The sequence below is a fragment of the Heloderma suspectum genome, chromosome 12, assembly GCF_057233095.1.
Source record: "Heloderma suspectum isolate Gila_16-S chromosome 12, 16-S_ref, whole genome shotgun sequence".
Taxonomy (NCBI): domain Eukaryota; kingdom Metazoa; phylum Chordata; class Lepidosauria; order Squamata; family Helodermatidae; genus Heloderma; species Heloderma suspectum.
This window is the reverse complement of record NC_139469.1, coordinates 33,618,095-33,642,885: the sequence shown is the minus strand read 5'-3', so window position 1 is coordinate 33,642,885 and position 24,791 is coordinate 33,618,095. Positions and strand designations below refer to the sequence as shown.

General features: G+C 50.1%; 1 protein-coding gene across 2 annotated transcripts; it reads left to right on the top strand.

Annotated features, from left to right (window-relative positions):
• The first annotated feature begins 53 nt into the window (after positions 1–53).
• Positions 54–24,791, top strand: RPL3L (ribosomal protein L3 like). Of its 2 annotated transcripts, XM_084819007.1 has the most exons (10): positions 54–1,029; positions 6,919–7,111; positions 8,732–8,900; positions 11,041–11,176; positions 12,482–12,668; positions 13,051–13,211; positions 13,979–14,080; positions 14,463–14,558; positions 16,425–16,544; positions 24,204–24,791. In XM_084819007.1, exons 2-10 carry the CDS (start codon positions 7,072–7,074, stop codon positions 24,258–24,260), a joined length of 1,068 nt encoding a protein of 355 aa, XP_084675133.1. In that variant the 5' UTR covers positions 54–1,029; positions 6,919–7,071; the 3' UTR covers positions 24,261–24,791. The 2 variants fall into 2 exon arrangements, with proteins under 2 accessions (XP_084675133.1, XP_084675134.1); XM_084819008.1 differs by lacking the exon at positions 54–1,029 and having other exon boundaries at positions 6,913–7,111.

The window sequence follows — 24,791 nt, the reverse complement described above, 5'->3', positions numbered from 1 at the left end:
CCCCACGCGGTGTTTATTAGTGTTGTTTAATGCACCGGGGAATTCTGGGGGACGTAGTATTTGATGCTGCGGCCTGTGAGGCCAGTTTGTTACCCGCCCTTGGCCCAGCCTGAGGGAAGAAGGGAAGCGCCCGCTTCCCGTCCCCCAGGCCAGGGGAAGCGCCCGCGGCCCTGTTGGAGCGGCAGCCCTAGGAGCGGCCTGCGTGCCGTTCGGACACACTCGTGTCCTTGTCATATTTCACACTCCCTTTAGATGGGCATCGGTCACTTTTCCGACCCTTGTGGGCATGATCCACTTTCAGGAGGCAAAAGCTCAGGGCGCAAAGCCCCCTGGGGCTCGAAAGTGCTTCGCTTCGCCTTAGTTGCGCCCTTAATTTCCTCGCGCTTTTTTAAGATCAAAAAAGAGACTCGCCGCAGCCCACGGCCGGATGATACATACAAAAGCAATACGTACAAAAGAGGCCTGTCGCCCAATTCAAAAAACAAGTGAATTGGATGAGGTTTTGTTGTTTTCTTTTTATGATTTACGTACTTCATTTCCATACTGCCTTGTAGCCGAAGCTCTCGGGGCGGATCACAATCGGATTAATCAGTTAACTGATTAAATTCTCACACATTTGGCAGTGTGGTATAGCGGTTAGAACGTTGAACTAGGACTGGGGAAATCCAAGGCTCCTGAGTGACTCTGGGCTAGTCATTCTTTCAGCCTGACATACCTCACACCCACTTGGCGTGTCGGCTGGGAACCAACTTCACCTGCCCTGCAGCTTCTCCCACTGGGGAGAGGACACAGGGCAGGCAAAGCTGAGCTAGCGGCACAAGGAATGAGAAGCAGGAGTGAAGCACACTTGTCCAGCGCTAGCAGGAGCTCCTGCATAGAATCGGAATAGGAGGGTTGGAAGGGGCCGACACGGCCATCGAGTCCAACCCCCTGCTCAATGCAGGAATCCAAGTCAGAGCATCCCTGACAGGCGGCTGTCCAGCCTCGTCTTGAACGCCTCCAGCGTGGGAGAGCCCACCGCCTCCCCAGGTAATTGGGTCCATTGTCGTATTGCTCTAACAGTCAGCAAGTTTTTCCTGATGTTCAGCCAGAATCTGGCTTCCTGTCACTTGAGCCCATGATTCTGTGTCCTGCACTCTGGGATGATCAAGAAGAGATCCTGGCCTTCCTCTCTGTGACAACCTTTCAAGTACTTGAAGAGCACTATCCTATCTCCCCTCAGTCTTCTCTTCTTAAGGCTAAACATGCCCAGTTATTTCAGCCTCTCTTCATAGGGCCTTGTTTCCAGTCCCCTGATCATCTTTGTTGCCCTCCTCTGAACCCTCTCCAGTTTGTCTGCATCCTTCTTAAAGTGTGGTGCCCAGAACTGGACACAGTACTCCAGATGAGGCCTAACCAGTGCAGAGTAGAGGGGAACTAGTACTTCCCAGGATTTGGAAGCTATGCTTCTCTTAATGCAGCCCAAAACAGCATTTGCCTGTTTTGCAGCCACATCACATTGTTGGCTCATATTCAGCTTGTGATCGACAACAATTCCAAGATCCTTCTCACTTGTTGAGCCACGTATCCCCCATCTTGTAACTGTGCCTTTGGTTTCTTTTTCCTAGGTGCAGAACTTGGCATTGATCCCTATTAAATGTCATTCTGTTGTTTTCTGCCCAGCGCTCCAGTCTATCCAGATCACTTTGAATTTTGTTTCTGTCTTCCAAAGTATTAGCTATCCCGCCCAATTTTGTGTCATCTGCAAATTTGATCAGCATTCCCTGCACCACCTCCTCCAAGTCATTAATAAAATGACAAGCACAGAACAAGTGTGCAGCTGCCACTCCCCCAGAGGGATCTCCTTGTTATCTCCAATCTGTGATTGGCGATAACAAGGGGATTTCTCACACACACACACACACACACACACACAAATCCCTCAGTAGCCTCCAGGCTAAGGAGTGGGGCTTGGGGAGAGGGCCCACAAATGAAGCCAAGCTTCCATGGGCTGAATGGGCAACCTCTGTGGGTCAGGTTAAGCCCATGGTGGAAGGTAGCCCATCCATGCCATACACCTTACTCTGACATGTTACTTCAAAATAATAGTTACACCTTTGTCTGTGATACTTTTTTTTTGGTTCTAGCCAACAACCCCCAGCTGGCAACAAAGGGCAGAACTTTTTCCCTTTCCTTTGTCCATACATAGATGGCGATTGCATATGATCATGCTCACGTTTTTCAGGAGGTGGGGGCTGGTGGTAAACTGAGACCCCCGCTTCAGAAATGACCTTTCGTCTCCATCCAACTGCTGGTGGTGTCAGACCCCTGTCAGCTTGCCCGAGTATGAAATGAATATAGCATCAGAATGAAGCCAGCTGCTAAATTTATGTCTTGGGGGCTGAGAAACATCTTTGGTATTAGGCAACCAAGGCACTTGCTGGTAGCCTCTTTCTCTGCTGTCAGCTGGGGCTGAAGACGTCTGATCATGGTACTGACTTGCCGTAGGCCATGTCTATCTTTTTTGGTGGGTGCTGGGCTGATGGTACAGAAACAAGAGCCACTAGGGTGTTTTCTGATGGGGGATCCATCTGGACACCAACTTCCTGTGCTTCGGTGTTGGCAATTTAGCAGACAAACTGCATACTCTCCAACATTTCACAGAGGCTGTCTGGTGTACTTTTAAGGCCCCTCTCCAAGGACCACCGCTCTGCTTCCATTTGCTGTTCGTTTACCCTGCAGTCCCTTGTCCTGAAATTTGGGCCAAAGTAGATGTGATGCTAAACGTGTCATTTGCTGTGTCTGTTTTGTTAATTAATGGCAGGTGCAGGGGGCAATTTTTGTCAGGATCATGATGCATGGTTAATCCTTTCTTTCCCCACAACAGCTGCTATTAGCCAATAGGAACTTCCCTCCCGGGGCTAATAATGGTAGTGTGTGTGTGTATGTTGTGTGTGTGTGATTGCTATCAGAACAGTAATGAAAGATTAAAAACAATCGCCACATACAAAACTTTGGGAGGGGGGCTGCACCTGCTAGTAATCATATTTTTTAAAAAGCAAGCTACAACAGCAGTTTAGTGTCATGTCATGTTTGGTGTAAAGGTATGCTAGGAAAAATGTAATTGTTCAGTAGTATCTTATCAACTGAGTCCAAGTGAACCTGCTCAGCTGTACGTGGTCCCTTAGCATTCTTGTGTGTGGATTTACATATGTACGCACTGGAGAAAGATCCATCTCTCTGCCTTTTCCACTCAAGTTTAACTTCTAAAGATGGGGCATGGGAGGTTGAAACCTGAAGGATGGTGACTCACCATCTTTCAGGTTTCAGCCTCTCACACCCGGTCTTTAGAAGTTAAATTTTGACTGGAAAAAGCACACTAATGAAGTTTTTGAAAGGCTTCTCCGAAATCTTCCCAAAGATAAAAAATGGGACAGTGATATATTAGGGAGAAATAGCAGATAATCCAGACCAAGCATGGTAAAATAAAAATTTAATGCAACATGACATAACATAAATAAAGATAGTGGAAACGTATGTATATATGAAGCTCCGCAATATTCCTTCCAAAGCAAGGACTGCATTTAGTATCTCTGCCTTTAATGTGCACATTAAAAGAGTAAAGAAACCAATAATGTCACAACAGGCTCAAATTGGGGGATATATACATTTGTGTTATTTACTCTTTGAAAGAGGGTTATCAAGAGTAGAGATATGGTACGCCTGCCTCTTTCTGGAAAAAACACAGTAATAAAATACAGTGACCACTGGAATAACACCATTGAGTTTAACTGGCCCTAGATTTAGAGGCCTGAGGCAGAAAATCCAAATGACACCCTTCTAGTTAAGTGGCATATGAAGCTGCCTTGTTTGTCTGTTTGATACCAGTTTAAAAAAATGAAAAACCCTGCAATAAAACCATCACAAGGATAAAAATAGGTAAAAATAACTAAAAGTATCTTAAATACCATTAAAAGCACAAGAGTACAGGACAGACTTCACCTGGTGTCTAAAAGATCAAAGAGATGGCACCAGGCTACCATGTCTAGGAAGAGAGTTCCGCAGTTTGGGTGCCACCACAGAGAAGGCTGTCTTTCCAGAAGCCACCCACCTGGCCTCTGAAGAGGGAGGAGAACGGGCTCCAGTGAAGGTATTAATGGATGGGCAGGCTCATGTAGGAGAAAATGGTGGTTCAAATACTTGGGTCCCTGACTGTTTAGGGCTTTAAAGGCCAATGCCATTAGTTTGAATTGAGCTTGGAAACAAAGTTAAGATCTTGTAGCACTGGCATAATATATAAATGATGGTCAGTACCATTTAGCTATCTGACCGCCACATTCTGCCCCCGTTGTCACTTCTGAACACTTAGCACATATATAACACCTTCCAGTAATCTAGCCCGGGTGTTACTACAGCATGTACCCAGGCCCAAAGGTGGGCAAGGAGAAGGACCTCTGTTGCTGTTCTGAAGTACAGGCAGGCTGATATGGGTGAAGGCGGTCCGTCAAGTAAGTTGGCCTCAAACCATTTAAGGCTTTAAAGGTCAAAGCACCACTTTAAATTGGGCTCGGAAACGCATTGGTAACCAGTGCAGCTGGCACAGTATAGGCGATATATGATCTGACTGCCGCACCCTCACCAACACTTGGGTAGCCGCATTCTCAACCAGCTGAAGTTTCTGAACTGTCTTTAAAGGCAGCCCCATGTACAGAGCATTGCAGTTGTCTAGCATGGACATCGCTAGTACATGGATAACCGAAGCAAGGTCTATCCTTTCTAGATAGGGCTGCAGATGACCTGCACTCCTGGACACCACACCCATCTGAGATTCCCCAGTTAGTGCAGAGTTCAGGAGGACTCCCAGACTATGTACTTGGTCTTTTAAGGGGGGTACAACCCCATCTAAGACCAATTGTAAATGTCCATCCAGAATAGTTAGTTTCTCAACCCATAGTACCTCCATCTTGTCTTGATTAAGTCTCATCATGTTCTCCCTCATCTAGTCCATTACTGACTCCAAAAACCTGTTCAATACACCCAGGGCTACACCGGAATTCGGTGAAAAGAAAGTCAGAATATGTCATTCACATATTGTTCGTACCCAGTGCCAACATTCCAGACCTCTCCCAGCTGTTTCATCTAGATCGTCCTTCCCCAACCTGGTGGTCTTCAGATGTTAAACAGCATTAGGAACATAATAGACCCTACAGAGCTGTATAGCACAAGAGGAATGGTTCCAAATTACAGCCCCTCAGCACCACCTTCTGGAATGTACTCTCCAGACTGAAGTGGAACCACTGAATAATAATACCCCTCCCCACCACCACCACCCCATCCCAGCCAGGTGATCTAGGAGGGATACCATGGTTGATGGTATCAAAAGCTGCAGACAGCTCCAGGAGACTTGGAACAGATGTACCGCCCCAATCATTTTCCTGGCATAGGTCACAAGGACATAAGAAGAGCTGCACTGGATCAGACCAAAGGCCTGTCTAGTTCAGTATTCTGTTCCCATGGTGGCCAGCCAGATGCCTGTGGGAAACCCGCAAGCAGGACATGGGCACAATAGAACCCTCCCACTCATGTTCCATCCCCAGCAACTGGTATCGAGGGTGCTTCCAGACAGACAGGTCTTAGCGCAACTAGTTAGGAGGCCTGGTGCAACTACTCCACCTTTTCTTCAGTATGGAAAAAGATGGAAGAAGAGGCAGACAAGTAGAAGACGCTGACGCTAAGACACACACACCCCTCCCCAATAAAATTCCGTGAATGAGGCAGGGTAATGGCATGAGAAAAGCCTTGTCTGGAAGCACCTTGAGAGGCATGCTGCCTTTTGATACTGGAGGTAGGATCACCATCATCATGATGAGTGGGCCATGATGGCCTTACCCTCCATGAATATCTGTATTCCCCCATTAGAACTATCCATGTTGGTGGCCATCACTCGCCACATCTTCCTTATACCCGGCCATCATGTTCTATTGATGACTCTGCCCGGCAGTCTCTCTCTCTCTTGGCATTTCTACACCAGCCTAAAACCCTGCATTTAAAACAGGGCTTTCTGCTCCTGTTTTAAATGCAGGATCACAACAACTCCCTTTTTAACCTGCTTCCTTTCCCCCCTCCCCTTTCCCCCTCCTTCTCCCCGTATCTGAGTCTTCCATTATCTTTCATTGATCTCACTCCTCTTCTTGCCGCTTTTCCTCTTTTCATGGAGGGAACTCAAGCGGAACACAGTGGGGTAATTTGATAGCTCATTATCTGCGATCTATTTAAAAACAGAACAGAGGGCATTTGTGCAGGAGATGCCTTGGATGGTCATGGCATCATGTAAAGAGCCCACAAAGTTCCGTGAGGGAGCAATCTCAATTGCAGGATAAAAGCTCCGTGTGAAGAAAGCCTCCCTCTCTCTCTCTCTCGCTCTCTCGCTCTCTGGGCTCCTTCAAGGGGAGTTGCTCCAGCCCCTTGATCATTTCAGTTGTCCTTTTCTGAACCTTTTCAGACCCTATAATATCCTTTTGTAGGTGCTGTATGACCAGAACTGTACACAGTATTCAAAGTGTGGGATCTTTTGCATCAAAAGCATATGCTCTATCATCAAGCTATATGGATCCGTCCTTACACAAGCACAGTTCCACCCCAGCTGGACCTGTGGTTTGACTCAATATACAGCAGCTTGATATGTATCTTAAACATATGTAGCTGCCTTGTACCGAGTCACCCCATTGATCCAGCTGGGCCAAAGCAGACTTCTTTGACTGGCAATTGGTTGCCAAACTCCAATGCAAAGACATGTCCTTCCCAGCCCTGAGACCTTCTGCATGAGTTCTACCACCGAGATATGGCCCTTCCCATAAGGAGCATAGGAGGTTCTTGGTAAACAAGAGTCTTTGGAGGAGCAAAGAAATCACTGATCTCTCCTTTTTATGCCCTTTCCAGTCCCATCGCAAGTTTTCGGCCCCGAGGCATGGCCACCTGGGCTTCCTTCCTCACAAGAGGAGCCGCCGTCACCGAGGGAAGGTGAAGACATGGCCCAAAGATGACCCTAGCAAACCTGTCCACCTGACGGCTTTTTTGGGCTATAAAGCTGGCATGACTCACATCCTGCGGGAAATTCACAGGCCAGGGCTAAGTATGTTTTGGATGTATTGATGTGCATTTCCCCAAGGGGAGCTGAGCCTGTTGATGGAGACGGGAAACTAAGGGACTTGAGATGGGCATTTCCACCATGGTCAATTTGCAGAAATTGGAAGGGCACCTGCTTTTCATCATGCCAAAGATCTCAGGTTCAATCCCTGGCATCTCCATTTAAAAGGATTCAGGTATCTCAAAGGTGATGTGAAAGAAGACTGCCTGAGATTCTAGAAAGCTGCTTGCAAACAGAGTAAGCAGAGGAGGGCTAGATCAGGGGTGCAGAGCCTCTTTCAGCCTGATGGCCACATCCCATTCCCGAGAAGCTCTCAGGGGCAGCATTCCAGCGGTGGGCGTGGCTGAAGGCATAATGGACAGGGCCAAAACTCCCGATATACCAACATATCTTAGTTTAAAGCTCTCGCTGCCAGCAACCAAACCTTAGGAGAGGTATTTTGACTTTTTAGAATGGAGAACAAACTGCACAAAAGCCGGGAAACCACTGAATGGTCGGTGGTTGGGGGAAAGGGGGCGGGGCCAGGGAAGGGGCGAGGCCTTCTGGGGAACCTCAGAGGGACGGGTTTGGCTCCTGGGCCTGAACTTTTACACACCTGGGCTAGATGGACCAATGTTCTGACTCGGCATCAGGCACCTTCTTATGTTTGTATGAACCATCCCACCACACAGTCTGCCCCCGGAGGCCCTTTTGATAATGGCAAATTAAGCAGTTTCCACGCACAAAAATGCTGTGTTGAAATGTATTTGTCTATTTGTGTTTGTTACTGCTTTAATTTAACAGTTTCTGGCTCTCTGCTGCAGGGGTTCCCAAGGTGGCACCCATGGGCACCACGGCGTCCGTGGGGACCTCCAACACTGCATGCGAAGCTCTCCACTCCCTTCCCCCTTTGGAGATCTAATTTTAATTAAAAAATTGAAAAAAGTTAGGGTGCCAGGTTCTCTTCCCTACCTGCCGCTGATCAGAGAGCAGGAAGAGATGGAAAGAGTTGCTTCCTGGTCCCACTCAATCTTTTTCTGTCCACACAGAGCTTTCCCCTTTGCCCTCTCTCTGTCTCCCTATTCTCCCCCTTTCTTCATTATTTCTCTCCCTTCCCTGTCCCTAGCCTTGCTCTTTCTCTCCCTTCATAGCCCCTAACCTTGCTCTTTCTCTCCCCACACCCTTTTATCTCACTGTTTCTCTCCCCTCCTAGTCTTTAGCCTCGCTCTTTCTCTCCCCTCTACCCCTTTGCCTTGCAATTTCCCCCTCCCTCTCAGCCTGTAGCCTCGCTGTTTCTCTCCTCACCACCTTTTTTGATAGTCAGGCCCCCATGGCAGCCATTATGTAACTAGCCACATCCTCCATAGGAGCCATTTTGTGGTGGTGCCCACAGCAAATGTGCCCAAGGGTCTGAAAAGGTTGGGGGCCTCTGCTCTACTGTATGCTGTTTAATCTGTACACCGTTCTTTTAAAAAAGCAGGAGTTCAGGGTTTTCAAAATCTGACATAAAAGCTCTGTCAGGAACACAATTAGTCTCACCAGTGAATAATCCTAGGGAGCACTATGTCCTTTTGTGTAATGCATTTGGTGCTAAGTTTGTTTCTTTTGCCTCCCTTTCATTTTCAGAGGTTTCTAAGAGGGAGGAGGTAGAAGCTGTCACCATCATAGAGACGCCGGCTTTGGTGCTTGTCGGAGTGGTGGGCTACATCGAGACGCCCAGGGGGCTGAGAAATTTCAAGACCATCTTTGCAGAACACATCAGTGACGAATGTAGAAGACGCTTCTACAAGAACTGGTGAGAGATTGAGGGTGAAGCAGAGGATGGCTGCCACTTTACGAATGTCCAATCTGCCACCACAGTGTCCGTCTGGAGAAAGGTTCTCTAGCTGGTGGTTATAGAGGCTACATGGCCTGCCTGCCATGTCTTGGAGAGCTGGATGAACAATCAGGCCCTGTGAATTATGGGCACACAGCACACACACTCCTCCCCAAAGCAAAATACTTGATACTGATGTGGCCCAAAGGGATTTGGTGGTGGTGATGCGCCCTCTGGCCAACATTGCCTCCATATTTGAGCCCCCTGGGCTGTTACATACAAACAAGGGTGGAAAATAATGAACAGATTTTTTAAAAAGAGTGATATGCTCCTTGCTGCTTTTCAGTGCTGGCCGAGCAAATCTATTCCAGCCTGATGCTCTCCAGATGTTTTGGACTTCTACTGACATCAGTCCCAGCTAGCATGGCCAATAGTCGGGAATGCTGGGAGTTGTAGTCTGGAGGGCACCTGGTTGGGAAGCGGTGCTATACTGCAATTGTGCTGGGGTGGCGTGGGGAGAGATGCTGCTGCTGTGCCGGCCATATCCTACATGTGCTCGCCGGGAGGGAAGGGAAATCACGCCAGTCAGAAAATAAACACTGCCAAGGCCCACCAGTCAGGGGCTATGCCAGCAGGGTTGGCGTCAGCACCTGGCATTGCTGGGCAGTTGCCATGGTCCCAGCACCCTGGCAGCTCCTACCGCGGATGCCGGCCTGTGTGATAAGTAATTAGAATCTGTTTAAAGTAATTAGAATCTGTTTTAATCTTCTGTGAATGTACAGCCCGCCTTAAGCTCTGCTTTCATGGATGGTTAATGTGTTACTGCCCTTTTAAGTCAAAACCAAAGGGATATGTGGGGATAGATGCAGGCTCCAGGGCATTCAAACAGGAGTTCCAGGACTGTGGTACTTTGTGGAACTGTTGAAGTTGTACTTCTGGATCAATAAAAGTTTGATTTGCTTGGCTCTCCCTGGACCGGCAGGTAAGATTTGGCTAGCTGGGCAGGAGGGTTTGCTGAAAGGAACTTACTGAAAGGACCTGAGAGACAAACCAACAAACCTGTCCAGCAGCCTTCCCCAGGCAGGGGGCTGAGTCCCCTTGCGCTTCTCACAACCACCATTTTTGAGCACAACACACAAAAGGGGGGAGGGAAAGAAAGAAAGAAAGAAAGAAAGAAAGAAAGAAAGAAAGAAAGAAAGAAAGAAAGAAAGGGCACATTAGACTGCATTGTCTTAGCTCCTTTGGCAAGAGGACACACAGCCCTCCTCAAGACAAGGGTTCAAGACCTGCCAAGAGACAAAAATAAACCCTTTACCAAGCCTCCTTGGACTCAGGATAGAAATGAAATAAGTAATAAACGAAATAAATAAAAAGGACTGGCCAGATAAAAAGGTTTTCACCTAGTGCCAGAAAGAAAGTAAAGACAGCACCAGGCAAACCCCGCTGGGAAGAGAATTCCAGAGGTCGGCTGCCACAACGGGGAAGGGCCTGTCTGCAGTCACCACTTCCAATGGCGGGACGACAGTGAGCAGGGCGTGGAGGCTGATCCCAGGGGCTGAGCAGGTTCATGTGGGAGCCGGTTGTCCTTCCGGTATCCTGGTCGCAAGACACTGGCTTGAGTTTCAAGGCTGTGAGTGTGTTTATTTCAAGATGATTTATGTGCACTTGTTTGCTAATTGTTTGTTTGTTTGTTTGTTTGTTTATTATTTTCATCCCACCCCTCAGCCAAAAAAGGATCCTGGAGCAGCTTATAATCAATCAGCAAAAAAGACAGTCCCTGCCCACAGGCTTACAAACTTAAAAGACAAGACACACAAGGAAAAAGGCACAGGGAGGGAAGAGAAAAAAATCAAGAAGGCTGTCAGCAGGGCTGGCGGAATTGCCTTGCTTCCCCTCTCATCTCCTTGGGAGCGGGGGGGGGGGGGGAGTCCAAACAGAGCAGACCCTGATGTTCCCTTTGCCTGCTCCTGCCTCTCTCACTGCTTCTTCTTTCCCACAGGGCAGCTGATGTCAGTTAAAGCTTGGCGGGCAGCGGGGATGTTGGAAATGCACAATGCTTTGAGGGACCCTTGGATGCATTGGCCTGCTGCTCACGATGGAAATGGCCTCTTCTTTTCAGGCACAAGAGCAAGAAGAAGGCATTTACCAAGTACTGCAAAAAATGGCAGGATGAGGCTGGGAAGAAGCAGCTGGAGAAAGATTTTGCAGCCATGAAGAAGTACTGCAAGATCATCCGCGTCATTGTGCACACCCAGGTAAACACTTCTCCTAAGTCTTTGCGAGTGGACGGGAAAAAAATGCTGGCCCTTGGCTGGCCAAACTCTCACAGGGTTTGGATACAGTGCTTCCAAAACCAGGAACATTTGGGAGTTGAAATAGAGGCTGCCTGGTTTGTTTAACAATCATTCTGTCTCCCCAAGGAATCCTGGGAGCAAAAGAATTGTAACAGGATTCTTAGCCCTCTTGCCAAACAACAGTTCCCAGAATCCTTTGGGGGAAGCCATGAGAATCAAACGGGTCCAAAACCAAGTCAGGTTTGTCATATAGTTATGGAATACCCTCCGAAACATATTCACCTGGCAGCTGCTTGATTATCTTTTAGGTGGCAGATGAAAGCTATAATCTTTTAGTGCAGCCTTCTGCAACCTGGGCCCCTCCAGATATGTTGGACCACAACTCCCATCATCCCCAGCCAGGATAGGGGCCACATTGGCGGGGAATGATGGGAGTTGCCGTCCAAGACATCTGGAGGGCACCAGGTTGGGGAAGGCTATTCTGAGGCATCACAGCAACTGGGCCACATTTTGGAAGGGAACCTCCAAAAAGAGAGGCAGAGGGAGCCAGAATGGCAATGCACGGGGGCAGGGGGGGGGACTCAGCCAGCCCCCATGTATTCCAGTGGAGAGCTGTCCTTTTCTAGCTTTCCATTTGCAGGTGTTGTCTCCGCTTTAGGTGCGCTCCTGGGGGCCCTTGCCTTCCATTCTGCAAAGACTGTCGTTGGAACAGGCCTGAGGACCTCCCTCATCTTGCTTTTGACCTCCAGGCGTCATGAGTACCTCTGAGCACAGGCAGAGTAGCCCTGGGCTGGTTTTTAATTTCTAGAAGGCTGTCTGGCTTAACTAGTTCCTCTGAGCACAGACTAGAGGGTGTCTATATCTCATTACTGCTGGTTTTGATTCCCAGAAGGCTGGCTGGGGAAGCTAGAGCCTCTGAGCACATACAGAATGCTGGCTTTGTTCTCCAGAAGGCTACTTAGGGTTTTCCATGGCTGCTTTTCATCACCAGAAGGCTGGCTGCAGTAACTAGTACTTCCGCATACAGACAGAATAGCCCTCTGCTGGTGGAGATTCCCCGAAGGCCGGCTGGGATCGCTATTTCCTCTGAGCACATACAGAGTGTGGCAGCGAAGTTCCCTAGTTCTGTGGCCAGGTGATGGGGCTCATGCAGGCAGGCCAGACTCCAGCACACACGCCCCCGCCCCATGCTAGCATTTCAGCACTGGGCACTCGCCGTTGTGTGACCCCTGAGGGGTAGTGAAACGCTGACCTCCTTGGCTGCAGATGAAGCTCCTGCCGATGCGCCAGAAGAAGGCCCACATCATGGAGATTCAGCTGAATGGGGGCACCGTGGCAGACAAGGTGGACTGGGCCCGCGAGAAGCTGGAGAAGCAGCTTGCTGTGCACACCGTCTTCAGCCAGAATGAGATGATCGATGTCATTGGCGTCACCAAGGGGCGCGGGATGAAAGGTAGGAAGAGGCCGGGCGGGCCTGCGGCACGAACCGTGGCCCTATGGGCTTGGGGCCGCTACTGGCACAGCATTGACCAGGGCGGGGACAGGGTGAGAGCAAGGAGTCGAATGAGGCACGCTGCCAAAGGCAAAAAAAGGCTGCCCAGGACCTTTTGGAAAGCACGTCTCCAGGCCTCGCTGGTGCTGAGAGCGTCTTCCCCCACCTGGCGCCCTCCAGACGGGTGGGACTGCGACTCCCATCGTTCCCAGCCAGCATGGCCCCTGGAGTCCAATGCAGCCAGGGATCCCAGGTGGGGGAAGGCGGATCTGGGCCGCTTCTTCTGTCCGTGGCAGGAGCGCTCCTGGTCCACCTCTGTAACCGTGGGACCTTCTTTGCGCAGGAGTGACGAGCCGGTTTCACGCCAAGAAGCTCCCGCGGAAAACCCACAAAGGGCTGCGCAAGGTCGCCTGCATCGGGGCCTGGCATCCTGCCCGGGTGGGCTACTCCATCGCCCGGGCCGGCCAGAAGGGCTACCACCACCGCACAGAACTCAACAAGAAAGTAGGGTGCCCTCCCTGCCCCCCTCCGCAGCATCCTTCCTGCTCTTTGGAGCGCCGTCAAAAGGGGCTTGAGCCTAAACAGCAAAACTGCCCCCCAGCTCCAGGTGTTGGCGGGGAGGGGCCCCCTGGCCAGGTCCGTCCGGCAGAGCCAGGGTGTCTCTGAGAGCTGCAGAGGGAGGGCGTGACGAGGCCACGGCCCTTGTTCTTTGGGGGTAGCCTTCTCGCCCATCCCCACTTGCTCACCAGGAAGAGGGGCTCGGGCATCAACCACCTCAACCAAGCCAGTGCCAAGAATCCCCAACAGGTGACTGGTCCTCATTGTTGCAAGACGCCCCTAGGCCAGAGCTGGGCAACCTCAGCCCATGGGCGAAAGCTGGACCTCCTGGGGCCCAAATCCAGTAAGAGCTTTAAACTACAATATGCTGGTTATCTTTGGTATTTTGACCTCCCCTTTTGCCTCCCCCCGCATCGCTGGAATGTGGCCCCCCAGAGCTTTTCCAAAACAGAATTCAGCCCTCAGGCTGAAAAAGGTTCCCCAGCCTTCTCTAGGCAGTTTCTTTGAACAGCTTGGAGTGAATCTGCGATGCTGTTGTGTACAAACAGAAATGCCGGCAGCACTTCCCAGAAAGCAGGTCCCTGGCAGCAGGAGGGGGTTGTAGGCATCCTTTGCTGAGACTGACCCTGACCCCCAAGTTAACATCACGATTTCCCTGGTCTTCGGTGTGCCTGGGTCACGCCCACCACCTATGCCTCGCCTGTTTCCCTTAGATTTACCGCATTGGCCGTGGGGTCCACGTAGAAGACGGCAAAGTGTCGAAGAACAACGCGTCCACCAATTACGACACGACTGAGAAAACCATCACACCCCTGGTAAGAGAACAAAAGGGCTGGGTGGGAGGGGCGGCGCAGGATCCGGGCCTGGCTTTGTAGGCCGTTGCAACCTGCTGTTGAATCTGTCGCGTGCCGTCTACAGAATCGCTCCCACTGACTTCTGTTGCCCCTGGGATGGTGGCTGTGAGATTGGGGCTCAGCAGTCCATGACCTGGGAATCACTGGGCCTGAGGCTAAGAACCTGAGCGGCTGTGGTGGCCTGTGTCCACTCAGGCCTCATCGCAGCTGTTGGCCCTCCTGGCTGGGGAGGATGGGAGTTGCAGTCCAACACATCTGGAGGGCGTCTGGTTGGGGAAGGCCTCCTTATCTGGTCAAAAGAGCAGGAGCTCTGGCCTGCATTCTCTTGCCTTTCTGCCCACAGGGTGGATTCCCTCAGTACGGAGAAGTCAGCAATGATTTCGTGATGGTGAAAGGTTGCGTGGTGGGCACCAAGAAGCGGGTGCTCACCCTCAGGAAGGTGAGGCCCTCATCAGAGGCACGGGGCTGTGAGGGGACGTGGCCTCCTGGCTTGATGGGCCCAAGGGAGGGTGACAGTGTTGGAGGGTGGCCCACACCACTTGCCCAGTCTAGGGCTTCTCCACGCCAGGCTTTATATCCTGCAACTTTGCTGGGGCTTCTGCTTCCATATTCTTTGCGGGATTAAGATCACCCCTTTTCCCTCACTTCCGCTTTTTCCCTCCCAGGCAGTTCCTTTATCTGCAGACGCTATATGTTCCATTATACAGCCACTAGATGGTGCTGTGTTATAGCACCACTTCCTATTTTCAAGGGGGGGAAATCAACTCACGATATTTAAATAGCTAATTATCTGCAATCTTTAAAAAATGGATAAAGGTCAGAAAGCACAGAAGAGGTCCTGGAGCTTGATGATGTCATATAAAGCAGCAGTCCCCAACCTTTTTGGGACCAGGGACCGGTCCGTGGAAGACAGTTTTTCCACGGACTGGGGGGGGAGGGGACTGGGCCGCAGTAGGGGTGTGGGAACCCCCCTTACCTTGGGTCTGCGGGGGGGGGCGATCTGTTCCCCCCCCTCGGAATCCTCATCGGCCCTGGACTTGCTGCGGAGCTGCCAGCCGGCTCCGGCCGGGGGAGGACTTCCAGCCGCTGGGACGCAAATGGCGTCCACATAGCGGATGCCATTTACATCCCCATTCTTTGCAGTAATAGGCTATTACTGCAAAGAACAGGGCCGGAGCCGGCTGGCAGCTCCACAGACTTGCCGTGGAGCGGAGCCGGCCAGGGCCGGCAAGGATTCCAGGGCAGGGGGGAGGGATGGATCGCCTCCCACCCTCCACAGACCCAAGGTAAGGGGGGGTTCCCACACCCCTACTGCAGCCTGGTCCCTAACAGGCCACGGACCGTTACCGGTCCGCGGCCCGGGGGTTGGAGACCCCTGATATAAAGGACCTGTAAACTTCCCTGAGTAGCCAATCTTGACTGCAGGAAAAAAGCCCCATGTGGAGAAGCCCTAAGCCTGTGAGGCCACTTGGCAATGGGTGTTCTGGTCTTGAGGGAGCAGGCAGGTTGAGCTAGCAGCTGAGCACCCACGCTCTCCTGGGTTTTGAGGGCTGGAGTACCACAGTGGCTAAGAGACTGAACCCTTGAATCTTGTGTCTGGCATGAACTCATGAGGTGGCCTTAGCAACCCACTCTCTCTAGGCCTGAGCAATATAGGGATAATAATAGTGGCCCACCTTACAGGGCTGTCGTATTACCATAACAAGATAAGGTATGTAAAGTACTATATAAATAGCATTTCATATAAATGCTTCTTGTACGCTGCCTTGAACTCTTTAGAGGAAAGGCAGGATACCTGTTTCAATAACAGCAACGATAAATTATCATCATCCTGGCATGGTTGTCTTTCAGTCAGCATGGGGTTGGCCGGTGGTCTGGATGGAGCTCAGGCTTTGCACATTAAAGGCCTGCCTACATTACAAACATCCATTGTTTTTATGCCACTTTAATGGACATGGCTTCTCCCAAGGAATTCTGGGAACTGTAACTTTGTGGGGATGTTGATAATTTTCTGTTCTAGTTCCTTAGCCGCCTCTCCCTGAGAACTACAATCACGAGGGCTCCCTGAGGAGAGGGAACAGTAATTAAGCCCATTTTAGATAAGCCCTCAGTGCTCCACAGATAATTCATTGTGAAACCCCCTGCGTGTGGGTTCCCGGTGGGCAGCTGCTTGGCCCCTGTGTGAACAGAATGCAGGACTAGATGGACCCCCGACCTGATGCAGCAGGGCTCTTCTTAAGTGATGTGTTGCCGCTTCCCCTTGTCCTTGTCTCTTAATTTAAGCACCCCCTTTTCCCCACTCCAGTCCCTTCTGGTGCACACAAGCCGGAGGGCCCTGGAGCCCATTGAGCTGAAATTCATTGACACCACGTCCAAGTTTGGCCACGGCCGTTTCCAGACCGCCCAAGAGAAACGAGCGTTCATGGTGAGTGGTGTCCTGTTAGCTGCCAAGTATGATACAGGCAAAAACCCTTTGGGAAGGGAATATAACCGAATACGACTTTGGGGGAGGGGTGCGTGTGTCAAGCAATATTTTGGGAGGTTGTGAAGGAAATGGCCAAACAAAATGTCCACATCTTCGCATATTTGTCCTTATAACATAAAATGATACGTAACACTTTTTTAAAGAATTCATTGACGCCACATGTGCTTGACAGTAGCATCCGTTGTCTGTCAGCAGTTAATTTGGATGTTTTTCTAGATGCTGGCCTTTGCCGCCACAGGTGTCATCTGTGCAAATGTGCATATTATCTCTCTCTCAGGTTCCAGGAGACTGATGCACAGATGTTCAGTCTGCTCCCGTAATGACCGCACCCAAGTCCTCTCCCTGTTTACTCTTATGAGTATCTGCGTTGAAGCTGCAATTCTAAACACACTTGCTAGGGACTTCCAGAGCAATCCTCACGGGAGAGGAGTGAAGTGGTGGGCGACCCCGCACTTCCAAAGACCAAAGGATCAGGGGGCGGGGAGGCAGCCAGTTTCTTTTTCTCTTGGTGGTTTATTTTGTAAAACCCTCCACTGATTTCTACAGGGGGTGAGGAGATTAACTAGACCAGCTGCAGGCTAGCGTAGTTGAGGGACTCAGTCCTGGGGTTTCTCAGGTGAACAAAAGGGCTTCGGATCCCATGAGTGCAGGGCCGCCTCTGACTCACCCCTGCCCTTTTCCTGGAATGTCCTGTTCCACTGGTACCTTCACTGCCATCCTAACCCCCTCCAGGCAGCGGATCTGGGGTTAGGATGGCGCCGACTCCTATTGAACACAGCAAGACTTACTCTGAGTAAACAAGCATAGGATTGCACTGCGTGGGTCCCATCCATAACCAGCTGAAATCTTTTTTTGCCAGCAACCTTTTGCTGTTGTATTTATTCTCAGTGGTTTTCTCCATCCCTCTCAGGTTTCTTAACAGAGAACTCCTTTGTAATTTCTAAGTAAGAAAGTGCTGGATCTGCACATATTGTTAAAAGGGGAAATGCTGCTTTCCTCCACTTTTGCCACCAACAAGCTGACTTTGTGACATGATTCCACTTCTGAAATTATCATGCAGAAGCAGCCCAATGTCTTATTCTCCCATAATCTAAAATTATCTAATTTATTATTTAAATATCTTGGATCCTGAATAACAAGTACAAATGGTGAGATATCAGGTGATGTTTTTTTCTCTTTCTCCAGTTTTTCCAAATTGTGTGTAGGATTCATTTTCTTGCCCATTAGGTTCAACTGTTCTTTTATAGGCGTGCCTCAACAGTATTAACACCAGTTTTTGCTCTCAACAAGACCTTCGCACGCTTCAGGGATGGAACCAGTAAACTAGCCAACCAACCTGGGCAGCTTCATGGCACATCTGCATGCTGCATGCCGCTAGCCCTCTTGTTGTCGCACTTATCTGAAGTGTCTTGGGTTGGGCACGTACCTCCTTGCTTGCCCAAACAAACGCATCGGAGCCAGTGTGGTGCAGTGCTGAGCAATTGGTACTAGGGAGGCCTAGGCTCAAATCCCCCTCAGCCAGAACTTTGGGCCAGACACTCTCTCTCATCCTCACAACAACCCTGTGAGGTAGGTGAGGCTAAAATTGTTCCCCAGCAACTGGTTTTCAGAGGTAGACTGAACACCTCTGAATCTGGAAGCTCCATCTATCCTTCCCCAGTGTGTTGCCCTCCAGATGTGTTGGACTACAACTCCCACAGTCCTCAGCCAGCATTGATAGACCTCTCCTCCTCCTCCTCCTCCTCCTCCTCCTCCATATTTTGTCTAATCCCCTTTTAAAACCATCTAAGCTAGCCGCCAAAGCCGTCTCTTGCATTGTGCAATTGTATGAAGAAGTCCTTCTTTTTGTCTGCCCTGAATCTCCCACTGTTCAGCTTCATTGGATGACCTCAGGTTCCCAAATTGTGAGAGAGGTTTTTCTCCGTGTGCACTTTCTTTGTGCTGTGCATCATTTGATACACCTCTATCCTGTCCCCGCTTGCTTGCCTTTTTCCTAAGCTAAGGAATCCCAAGCGTTGTAACCTTCCCTTGTAGGGGAGTTGCTCCACTCCTGGATCATTTTGCTTGCCTTGTTCTGCATCTTCTCCTGCTCTTCAGTATCCTTTTTGAGATACTGAGTCGCTCTTTCACATACTCCTAGGGACGGGAGCCATTTGGGGGTTTAAGAATGAAGGTGTATCTCCTGTTTTAATTCAGAAGAAAACAGGGCCTCAGCTATGGGACATATTTGGGCCATGAACCTGGGGGCAGGGACCTCCAGCCCATGGGCCAATGTGGACCTCCAGGACTCTTTCTCAGGCCAGGCCCCATTTCCCCAGGCCACACCCGCTCGCTGGCCCCACTCCAGCTTATTGCTATTATTTGCTCCATCCACTTGTTCTGTCCCCCAACTACAAAGTTGATGGAGGAAACCTGGGATGAATGGCGGAAGTGTGTGTGTGTTTGGTTGCATACTGAACAAAGGTAAGAGTCACATCTGTGAGCATCTCTAGACCAGCCTAAAATCCTGCATTTAAAACGGGGATTTCTGCTTCCGTTTTACATGCAGGATCACGACGACTCCCTTTTTCACCCACTTCCTTTCCCCCCTCCCCTTTCCCCCTCCTTCTCCCCCATATCTTTCATTGATCTCGCTCCCCTTCTTGCTGCTTTTCCTCTTTTCATGGAGGGAACTCAAGCAGAACACAATGGGGCGATTTCATAGCTCATTATCTGCAATCTATTTAAAAACGGAACAGAGGGCATTTAGTGCAGGAGATGCCTTGGAGGTTCACGGCATCATGTAAAGAGCCCGCAAACATCCGTGAAGGAGCCATCTCAATCGCAGGATAAAAGCTCCATGTGAAGGAGCCCTGTAAGTCTGCTCCCTTCTGGCCCTGACCTTGGACATTGCTGGGATGCATCCCCTAACAGGTTTCAACAGAGGTAATGCACACCTAGGCAGGAAAAAGCCAAGTTCCCCACCACTGCTATACACCAAGTGAAGATACTCCCTGAGGTCTTGTCCTGTTCTCTTTTGCACTCTCAGCCACCTCAGCCAGATCTACACCTTGTGTCATACCATTGCTATCCCATCATGGTAACGCTATATGCCTCTTGTGCATGTATACCTCATAGGACTCACAATGACATTTGTTGCAGTATTTTGGATAACGTGGAATAAAAAACAGGAACTAACATTACAAGATGATTGAAGGTGTAATGTGCCCCAACAGTTATCAGTGGACGTCGATACCACTATAAAGCAGTAGTGTAGATCTAGCCCTAGACAATACAAGGGAGATATGAAAACATTCTACCCCTGGCGTTTCCACCCCCCAGAAAAGCAGCTACAGTAGGCAGCAAGTTTTGGTGGAGGAGTGGAGCGGGGAGCGGCTGCTTAGTCCTTTCCCCTGTTCAGAATTGCCCCCGCTCAGAATTGCCCTCCCTAAGCTGCTTTTCTCCCCACAGGGAAAAGATGTGAGAAACCTGTACATCCCAAGCACGCCCCAGAATGGGAAAGTAGTGTGTAGGGTGGGGCTTTTGAGCAGAAAAGCAGCAGGATGGCAAAGGGTTGATTAGTCCTCTGTCCTCCCGCACTCTCGACTGCAGCCTTGGAGTCTGTCAGTTTTAAAAAACACATTGGCAGATTGCTCATGTATCTCTTGCATATCTTCTGGTGTGGTCCTTATTCTCTGGGGCTGGCACAGTAATTGTCAGGCTGCTAGGAGAAGGGTGTTCTCCTGCCACAGACATGATGCTCTGATGGGAGTTAGGGTCATCAGTGCAATTACATTTCCATGCAATCTTTCCCTTGCCTTTAGGCCAGTATGTTTTCCTGGAGCAGTAGCTAATTGGGCCCTTTGATTGCCCCACTAGGCTTTTCTTGCCAAATTGCTGGAGTTGTGGGAGTCCATTATCCTCCCCATTCCTTAGCCCCATCTACATGAGCCATTTGCCCGGTGCCGCTTCGAAGGGAAGATCTTCGCGACAGATGATGCAGTTGCCGCTTTGCAGCCCAATCATGGCTTCCATGGAGAAATCCGGATCTTCTCAGAGTCCATTTGCTGCAATGTTGTCACTTGCTTCGGGTTCACTGCGGGGGGGTGAGCTGTCTGTCCCTTTCTCGGATTGACATCGCAGCATCGTTAGTGATGGCGTCACTACGTGAGGCCCTTTTGCCCCTCCCCGTTCCTCCTCCACAGCTCCACAGTTACAGGGGCATGAAGAAGCGGGCTGGTGGAAGCCGCGCCGATTTGTGGATGGGAAAGTAGCCTGGGGCGGGGGAAGAGCCAAGGGGCAAACATGTCTACCAGGAAGTAAGTCATTGCCTTCAGTGCCACGTCGCTGCCTCTCACTTTAAGTAGCCGAGCTTGAGCGTGGAGACGTGCAGCTACAAAGGAACGCAGCTGAGAAACGCTGGATGCCGGTGGATTCACAGCTGCGAAGCTCAGGAAGGGCGGGCCCAGGCGGATGGTCTTCATAAACATGTACTCAGAAACACTTCATGCGCTCAGCGCCGGCTCAGTCTCCAGAGGCGGCGGCTGCCTGCCTGCCTGCCGCAGAAATGTGTGTGTGCATGTGGGGTATGTGGGCTATGTGGGGTTTGCCATGAATGTCTACTCATAAGGAGTTTCCAGCTCGGGACATCCGCATTTAGCCCTCCCATCTACTGCCCCAGTTGTTAATTCACAGCGCTAATACTGTGCAGCTCCTATGGAGCGAACAGTGAAATGAGTGCCATGTAGATGCGGCCCTTGTGACAAAGGAAGCCCCCCAGGGAAGGGCAACTTCGTACTGCTGCTGATAAGCAGGGAAGGTGAGGGCTCCTTCACACCGGGCTTTTATCCTGCGATTGAGATTACCCCTTCACGGAAGTTTGCGGGCGCTTTACATGACGCCATGACCCTGCCGTGACCCTCCAAGGCGTCTCCTGCACTAAATGCCTTTTGTTCTGTTTGTAAATGGATTGCAGATAATGAGCTTTCAGATTACCCCATTGTGTTCCGCTTGAGTTTCCTCTGTTAAAAGAGTTGCAGTGGCAAGAAGAGGAGCGAGATCAGTGACAGATAATGGAAGACTCGGAGACGGGGAGAAGGAGGGGGGGAAGGGGAGGGGGGGAAGGAAACGTGTGTAAAGGGAGTCAGTTGTGATCCTGCATTTAAAACGGGAGCAGAGAGCCGTGTTTTAAATGCAGGATTTTTGGCTGGTGTAAAAATGCCCTGAGAGTCCAGTACTCAGTGAGCAATCTCACTCCTCTGTGGGGGAAAACAAGTGGTGTTTTAGAAGAGATGCTTAGATTGACACGCTGGCCCAGTTTGCACATTCACAGCTGGGGAAATAAGCCACAGTGGCTCATTTCCCCTGCCACGTGGGCCGGTCGTGTGCCGGGGTGAGCATAATTACCCTCATCAGCATGCTTTGTCATGTCATGCAGAACTGGCCAGCAAGCCACCCCAGAACCCTACCACAGCCCACAGCCCAGTTCGCATGTAATGTGAAGCCACCATGGGTGAATTTCCCACCAGGGCTTTTTGTTGCGGAAGCGGCCACCATTTTGAATATCCGGGGCATGGCAGGGGCACATCGTAGCTTCTCGTTATATGTGAACGCAGTGAGGATGGCACATTGGGGTGGTTGACAAGCCACCTGCAAGCCTAAAACAGCCCATGGTTTCTGGGTGGCTTGTTAATCACCCCAACACCCCGCCCTTGCCGGGCTCACATGTAAGGAGAAGCTACGGTGTGCCGCCGCCGCACACGGAATATTCCAAATGGCGGCCTCTTCCGCAGCAAGGAGCCCCACAGGGAGATTCACCCATGGTGGCTTCTTGTTACATGCGAACCAGGTCCATGGGTTCTGGGTGGCTTGTTAATCGCAGCAACAAGCCACCCTGGCTGGGTTTGCACAACGCAACAAGCTGCGCTGCCGAGGGTAATTATGCTAATTCCCCGGCAGATGCAAGTTGGTTAACAAGCCACCATGGCTTTTGAACCACCTTGCAGTCGTGTCAGCCGGGTTGCTCTCTGCCTAATATATCCTTATAATGCACTGGTGGGAAATCCCTTTCAGCCCAAGGGCCAAATTGAATTTTGGAGAAGCTCTTGGGCACTGGATTCCAGTGGTGGGCACTGGGCAGGTCCAAAAGGCCAAGGCAAAGAGGGTGGGACCAATATACACAAAATGCTTGCTTATTTTAGCTTAAAGTTCCAGAACTAAGTCTTAGGAGAGGCATTTTGACCTTTTAGAATGGGGAAAAAATGGCACAAAAGCCAGGAAACCACCAAAGGATAGGTTGCCTGGGGGAAAGGGGCGTGGCCTTCTGGGGAAACCTGGGAGAGCTGGATTGGCCTCCAGGCCTGATGTTCCCCACCCTGCTATAATGTTTTGCATTCATAAATTCAGCTCTCTTGTTCCGCCTCTCCCACACTCAAGATTTCAAGCAGGACTCTGTAAAGCTGCAAAAGATGCAAAAAGGGGGAACAAGCTGAAGGCATTTGGGGCTTTTTAGTTGAGAGGCAAAAAAGATTCCTAAGTGGGGCAAGATAAACGTTTGCAAATGTATTAGTATGGAGAGAGTAGACAAAGGACATATTCTTCCTTTCTGATAATACCAGAATCCAGGGTCACCCAGCAAAACTGGTTTGGAGAAGATTTGGAAGGTCTTACCCTAAAAGTTGGCTTATAAAACCTTTAAACAATTAAGGATGCAATCCTATGCATGTAAACATGCATAGGATTGCACCCTAAACAAATGAAAGCCCTTCTTTAGGCAGCAGTAAACAGAATGTATGAAATTATCTATCACAAAATGTTTTGATGGCCTCTGGATCAAAGGGCCTAAAAATGATGAGCTCAATTAAAAGAGGAGCAGCTGATCACCATGGTAATGAAAGGGAAGCTTTGGAGGCAGGTTGTCTCTGAATGCAAGACATTCGGGATGAACAAGGGCGGAGGGCGGTTGCCTTTGTGCCCTGCGTGCGGGCCTCCTGGCATCTGGCTGAGCAGTGTTGGACTAGATGGGCCCGCTTTGGTCCAATGCTGCACGCTGGGCTCTTCTCATGTTCACCTTCTCCTCCTCAATGATTTTCAGCTGAGAGAAGGTAATAGAAGGTAAATTGTTCCCATAGTACAATGTAAATTTGAGAGCTTGTGTGACTTTTCGTGTTGGGAGAAAGCTGCTCAAATGGCTCTTTCCTCTATGAAGTGGGGCTGGGAAAACCACAGAAAGGCAACTTGAGAACGAAGGCTTCAGTGCCTTTATATCAGCAGGCAGTAGACCAGGTCGCCTTTTCTTCTCAAACCTGTTTGCATCATTACAAGCCCCTAGATCTGATTGACAAGCGAGCGCCATGCATTCTGTCTTGCCGATTCCATAGGCTGCCTAACAACCAACTTTCTGTAGTCACGTTTGTTGGAACCTAAGGCCAGTTCTGCAGCAGTCAGGATAACCAGCTGCCCTTCAATGCTCAGGTACCTCACGCTCCTTGTGGAGACAAAATGGCAAAAGACTAAGGCACGCCTTTCCATATAACCTGTGTAAGCACCGGATGTGAATTGCCATTTCTTGTATGAACGCCACCTGAAGATTTTGGCCATTTCTGTCTGCTTCTGTTTCAGGGCCTACAGAAGAAGCACCTGCTGAAAGGGAAGGTGGAAACCCAGGAGGAGCTGTAAAGGGCTTCTCTTAAGAGGACACCTCAGAGTTCCAGCCCGGCCCAAAATTGTTCCTGTGCTGGGCATTTGCCAGCAGTAATATGCTGAGACAAACCTGGCTCTTGGTGTTCTGTTCTTGAAATGGGACCGTCCTCACCAATCAGCCTCTCAAGGCTTCCAGTACTTTGCATTTATAGCAACACCTGACAAAGGGAAGTGGACACATATTTGGCCAAGAGTCCCTCAGAGGTCTATTTTAATCTCAGGCGTTTACAGGGGACGGAAGCGTATAGAGGAGCAGCCCATCTACATCTGACGCTGGCTTTGGCCAAATCCTTATGTCTTCGCCTAGTTAAAATGAGCTCTTCCCAGTAAGTGAACAAGCCAGCCCCTGGCCCCTGCTGCTTTTAGACCTTTGGACTGCTTTTGGTCAGGTTGTTTTCATCCAAGCTTGTCCCAAGTAATGTTATTGGGAATTAGCATGCATTTTCAAGGTCCACACCTAGAACTCTTGTGCAAGTTTTGAAATAAAAATAAAAATGGCGAGCTCCT

What these genes read in the sequence shown, in the direction of transcription:
- RPL3L (XM_084819007.1), top strand. Translation starts at nt 7,072, where the DNA reads ATGACTCACATCCTGCGGGAAATTCACAGGCCAGGGCTAA. An exon ending in GCACAGAACTCAACAAGAAA is followed by an intron (nt 13,212 to 13,978) that starts GTAGGGTGCCCT and finishes TGTTTCCCTTAG; the next exon opens with ATTTACCGCATTGGCCGTGG. An exon ending in GGGTGCTCACCCTCAGGAAG is followed by an intron (nt 14,559 to 16,424) that starts GTGAGGCCCTCA and finishes TCCCCACTCCAG; the next exon opens with TCCCTTCTGGTGCACACAAG.